At 39.6% G+C, this 6,000-nt stretch overlaps 1 protein-coding gene across 1 annotated transcript in view; it reads left to right on the top strand.

The window, feature by feature from the left end:
* Nucleotides 1-1,015: 1,015 nt before the first annotated feature.
* The window catches only part of si:dkey-92j12.5 (multiple PDZ domain protein), a 74,152-nt gene continuing 69,167 nt past the window's right edge, over nucleotides 1,016-6,000 (top strand). Inside the window, exons 1-3 of the mRNA XM_037674348.1 lie at nucleotides 1,016-1,071; nucleotides 1,811-1,898; nucleotides 4,899-5,065. Coding sequence (XP_037530276.1) covers nucleotides 1,862-1,898; nucleotides 4,899-5,065 — 204 coding nt within the window. The 5' untranslated portion in view covers nucleotides 1,016-1,071; nucleotides 1,811-1,861. The remainder of the gene's footprint in view (nucleotides 1,072-1,810; nucleotides 1,899-4,898; nucleotides 5,066-6,000) is intronic.

The raw sequence follows: 6,000 nt of genomic DNA, 5'->3' as shown, positions 1-6,000 counted from the left end.
GGGACAATTTAGAGTTACCAATCAGTCTAACACGCATGTTTTTTTGTCTGTGGAAAGAAACCGGATTACCCGGAGAAAATCCACGCAGCACAGAGAGAACATGCAAACTCCACCCAGAAAGAGCCCCAGCTGGGATTTGATCCAGTGACCTTCTTGCTGAGGGCCAGCAGCTCTACCAGCTGCGCCACCGTGACATATATCTCCGTCTCACTTTAGCATAATATGATCGTTTAAAACACATGGCATGAAATGTGATGGGGGATATGCATTACATCAATGAACAATAGGCATTTCATTAAATCTGGTTATTGTTCTGTTTCATTGTGAAAACAATCAAAAGTTATGTATGTCTATTAATCTGCTTTGATGTCCTAAAACAAACTACATCTTAATCTAACGTGCACAATATTCATATCTGTTTATCAGTAGGCCGTACCTTAACTAATGTTGTTTAGATTTATTTGAATGTCTCAGAAAGAACATTATTTTATTTCCATTTCACTTTTACAAAGAACAGAAGACAGCATCAATTAACAATATGAAAGCATTTATAATAATATATTAATAATAATAATAATATAATAATAACAATATATCTGCAATAAAAATAAAATATAATAATAATAATTATTTTACTATTGTATATTAATAATATATTAGTATGAAAACAATGACACACAACTAGTTAAAGTATCTGTCCGTCCATCCATCTTGTCACAGATGACCCGGACGTGTCTTTTCCCCGCAGCACCCCACAGGGATGAGCTCTTTGTGCTTGAAGATCACAGGGGAGGAGGAGGGTGATTGCGGGGGGGCATGCGCACTGCGCGGTGCGCTCTCAAGCTGCTCCAGCTCAACAGCGGGTAATAGAAGTGCTCGCCTTTTTTTATTTTCTTAGATTTTATTTTTCCACCTGTTGGGACTGGACTCCTCAGTGGGAGTTGGGGGGGGGGGGGGGTAACCTGTTCAGTTCTGTACAAGTGATTTTGTCCTGCTGCAGGAGGAGGAGGAGGCAGGGAGGGGGTTTCTGCGAGTGGAGCTGAAGGGACCTGTTGATCGTCTGGGATGGAGGTGAGACAGAGCTCTCTGCACCTTTTGATGTCCATCTGGTCGTCATGGAAATGGAGCTAACATACACAGGTTGTGCTTGTAGAAACAGGGCAGCATCACGTGTTGCACATTAACAGATCTAGAAGATGTCTGTGAGTTTTATATTAATAACCTTTCTGTTTATCTTTAGAAAAAAGAAACATAAATTTCATGCAGCACCATCATGCAGGACATACAGGCAGTGCCTGATGGCCATCAATGGATCCTAATTAGATTTCAGATGAGACGTTATCATTTCCATGCTATCGTTTTGCAAATCCAATCATGTCACTTGTGTCATGCTTTGAAGCTATACGGACTCCACCACTACCCCCCACCCTCAGTCAAAATGGTCGGAAGGCCCTGTGTCGCAGTTAATTATCATCAGTGGCTGATAAAGCCTTTTGGAGGAGATTTAAATCCCGCTAAAGAGCATTAGGTGACAAGCAAGGCGCTTGCAAGCAAACAGGGGACAGGCCCTGAAGGAGAAGAGATGTAGGAGAAAAAAATGATACATGCTGCTGAACAGATGTAAAATAATTACTTGTATACTAATTATTCATCTGCACAAAGAGGAGGGGGCAAACAAAGTGCTGCTTGTAACTAAAAGGTGTCCTAAAGGAAAAACTTGTTTTGAAACTACATTGTTGCACGAGTGTACACAAACTGTTCAAAATGGTACAATTTTATTTAAACTTTTTCTTCTTTTTTTGTGTTGCAGGAGCCAAACAGCCAAATATGACCTTAAACTGAGTCACAAAGGAGGATTTGTATGCCGGCACTCTGTCAGGGACCAATGGAGATCATGGGTAAGTCTGTTCAGAATCCTTCCGATGCAGAGGTCACTTTAAATCCAGAAATGTTGCATTAACCTCAGTCGGACTCCCCGGATCCTCCGTTATCAGAGGCTTACCATCAGGACAGGTCTGCATGTTGCCAGACAGGAGGGAGTAGTTACATGTGCAGGTGGCGCTGGGCTCACGCTCCCGTCAGAACTTGGTGGAGAGGAGTTTACATGGTTTTAGCCTTCTGCCACATACAATTACTGCCACTGGGGCTTGTTCTCATTAGCTGCTACTCTGCTAAATGAGCAAAGACAACATGACCTGATGCAGCAGCCAGCTTTTGTTCTGTAGTCTTAGCAGATAATTTCATGATTTTACTTTGGGCTTTGTCTCCGGCCGCAACACAAACTGAAAATTAAAAATGTAATGAAAAGACAAAATCACAGTAGCAGCCTTGGTTTGATGGCTTTTTTCAACCACAGTTTTCTTTACACCATCCCCCAAAGCAAAGTTATTTTTTTATTCTTTACTCCTTTATTTTCTCATGTGTGTGTCTACGTGTTGTACATAAATATTAAAGTTTGACTTTGTATTGGAGTTACCCAAAAGCTTTCACAACAACCAAATATTAGTTCAACATCAAACCAAAAAAAGTTATGTTTCTAAAAGTATTATGTCACTTGGCAGAAACTATTGGACACGAGTTGACAACTGAAGTTACATTAAAAAAAGCTAATTTTCTGTTGCAGTCTCAATAAATTTTGAATATTTGCAACCAGTGAGCTATGCAAAAGTGTTTTTTTTGTTGTTGTTGAAAATAATAATATTAATGTGTTATGTGTTGTCATCATGGTATGATCCCATACGATGGCGAAATTGGCTCTCTGCATTTAACCCATCCACCACCAGGTGGAGCAGTGGGCAGCTATTGAAAGCACCTGGGGAGCAATTGGGGATAGGGTGTGCTGTTCAGAGACACCACGAGATGTGCAATGACTGGGGATCGAACCTGGACTTTTGGGTTCCGAGTCGGCTGCACTGCCTGTACACCATATCGGCCCAATCACTACATATTTTTATTTGCACAGCTTGTAAAACTATAATCTAGGCCATATCCTGATGATCCTCAATAATCCAGGTAGAAAAATCTAAAAAAGTAAATCTGGTCCTCTGGGACATTATTTGCTGCTGTTGTTACGCTGTATTGTTTAAACTTATTAGTGTTTAGTGTATATCTTAGTTTATATCTTAGATCATTTTTTAATGTTTCTTTTTACACTTTATATTTTTGCTATTGTTGGATGAAACTGAGACCCTGTGTACACAATTTAATTCCACCTCATGTACCACATGTGGTGAAATGACAATACAATAAACCTACTTGAACTTGATACCCACTTTGTTCCCACCCTGCCAACTGTTGCCCACATGTTTTTGATGTATTCTGTTGGAGTACATTTTTTAAATATGAGTATTTAATACTTGATCAGGTTTTTAAAATAACAATTATTATTATCATTGGCACAGATTTTACATCTGGTCTCCAGACCATATGAATCACCTACTAACATTATTGAGCCAACGCACTGGCTTACCTTTTAATATACGCTGTAACTACCTTGCTACACAGCACAAAGTTGCATCATGGGATGTGCGGGTTGGCTTCAACCCCTCGTACTGTCTCCGTCCATTCAGAAATCCCACAGAGATGGTCAGGTGTCTAAGTACCAGCTTGGTGTCTGGTAAAAGCATCTTATTTGTACCTCACACATGATACAATTGACAGTTGAGGTCTATATAGATGTCATGTATTGAAGGTTTTTTTTAGTTGTTCATGGACTCCTCTTTACACCAAATACAGGAGATTTGTCCCATTGTCCATACTGTGGGCAGAGTTGACTTCAACCATATCTAGTTGCTCTCACTCATTGTCCTGCACAAGCTTGGGCTTTTTCCTCACCAGTGATGTTCCATGTCCACGAAGCCAGTTTCAGCATCTGGGGACTGGACCACCATTCAATATCCAACAGGACCTTTGTGGTAGATAATGGATGATGGCCAACTTCAGGTTGAGTTTGTGCCACTGCCCCAAGTGAAGGAGTACAAACATTTTGAGGTCTTCTTCACAATCATTGTAGAGCAGTGCAGGGTAGTGATAGACAGAATGTGATGTATGCAGTTATGTAAATGCTGTACCAGTGTGTTGGGGTGAAGAGAGCTGAGCTGAAAGACAAAGCTCTCAATTTACCCATCAGTTTATACCTCAACCATCACAGTCATGGACTATGGCTTTTGAATGCAAGTGGCTTAAATAAAGTTCAAGAGTTGCTGGACTCACCTTTAGGAATAAGAATTAGAGTAGATGTGCTGCCTATCTGCATCAAAAGGAGTCAGTTGAAGTGATCTGCACACCATCCATGGGAGGTGTTTCAGACATGTCCCACTGGGAAGAGATGTTTGGGCCAACATAGAACCCACTGAAGATCATTTATTTTATAGCTTTATATAGAGTTGGAAGAGGTAGTTTATAAAAGGGAGGACTGGTGAAATTCCTTGACCCTGCATCTACAATATGATCAAGTGGCACTAAATGGATGGATGGATGGATGGATGGATGGATGGATGGATGGATGGATGGATGGGAGATCTAAGCAGAAGAGCTTACTTACAACAGAACAACCCAAAAAAACAAAGAACCAGTGTGTTCCATGTTAACTTCAATAAATTGAAGCAACTCTCAGAGATTATGTAATCATGTTTAAGGTCATACAGCATGTTAAATGGTTGCAATAGCTGATTTTAATAGCTCATTCATAGAGTGACATTATTTTTAATCACTGCATTTAAATTTAAAATATTCAGTTATACCAGATATTAAGCCATGTGTTACTCATCATTTAACTACATAATTTATAGGCTGGACAAGGAACAGATGGTTTTCTGCTTTGTGTCACACAAATGTAGGACCTTAGACTTAAATAAGGTACATTTTCTTTTAATCAGGGCTGTACCATTTCTCCACAGATGCTCAGTATGCCTTGGAAGCTGTGGAGAGACTTCAAGCCAAATTGAAAGAGAGAGGAGAGGCACCAACTCAAGAGAAACTATCCCTGCTAAAGACTGTTCTCCAGAGCCCCCTGTTTCTTCATATACTCAGCTTGCAGCAAGCCCAGCGGAAGCCCCCGGCAAAGGTATGGATCAAGTGTTACTGCGTGGGTGTTTTTATCGGACTGAATGATGAGGAAAGAGTAGGAATTCTCACAATACTGAATGCCAGAACCAAACTAAATGAGTAATCAGCTTGTCTGGTCTTACCGCTAAAGCTCTGAGTTTGACAGAATGGGGGAGGATGGCAGACCTTTTCTGTGTTACTGTCACAGGTTATGATCACATGTACAGTGCGTGTCTTCCCAATCTCTCCATGGTTCCCCTCTCTAACCTGCTGGAACTTGTTATATACACCGCTGAGGGTCCCCACTTAATCTTTGCGATCCTGCAGGTACGCCTGTTGTGTTATTCACAGGGCAATATGTCAAAGTACCACACAATACAATATAATACAATACAATACAATACAATACAATACAATGCAATACAATACAATACAATACAATACAATACAGTACAAAATACTTTATTGTCCCCTTGGGAAAATTTGTTTAGTAATTTTTGCATTCTCAATATTTGCCTTTATACACCCAAAGAATAAATAATAGAACTATTAAAACAGGTCTATGAAATACAAAGAATAGATGGGCAACATGTAGGTCTGTGAACAATTAGACTGTATTGACGGTTTAACAAAGCAGAGTGATTTAGTATTGCGTATAGGGCACATTAAAGTGTTGAGTACTTATTAAATCTCTGTTGTACTTGGCACAGTAGCCCAAAGTGATTAAACTCTTTTCATAATGTAATTTGGCTATATGATTTGTTATATCTTTTTTCAGTGCTCTTCTTTTACATAGCAAAATAGAATTGTTGCATTTTGTTGCTGTGTAAATATTCTGCAGTCCATATAGAGTTTCAAGAAAAACTTTGGAGTCATCAGGATCCCTGCATAAGGTACCCATCAAATGTTTATTGATTCTAATCTGAGTAACTTCTAGAAATGGAAACATTTAAA

Source organism: Nematolebias whitei, chromosome 3 (assembly GCF_014905685.2).
Source record: "Nematolebias whitei isolate Nwh7 chromosome 3, NemWhi1, whole genome shotgun sequence".
NCBI classification, from domain to species: Eukaryota; Metazoa; Chordata; class Actinopteri; order Cyprinodontiformes; family Rivulidae; genus Nematolebias; species Nematolebias whitei.
This window is presented reverse-complemented; position numbering and strand designations above follow the sequence as displayed.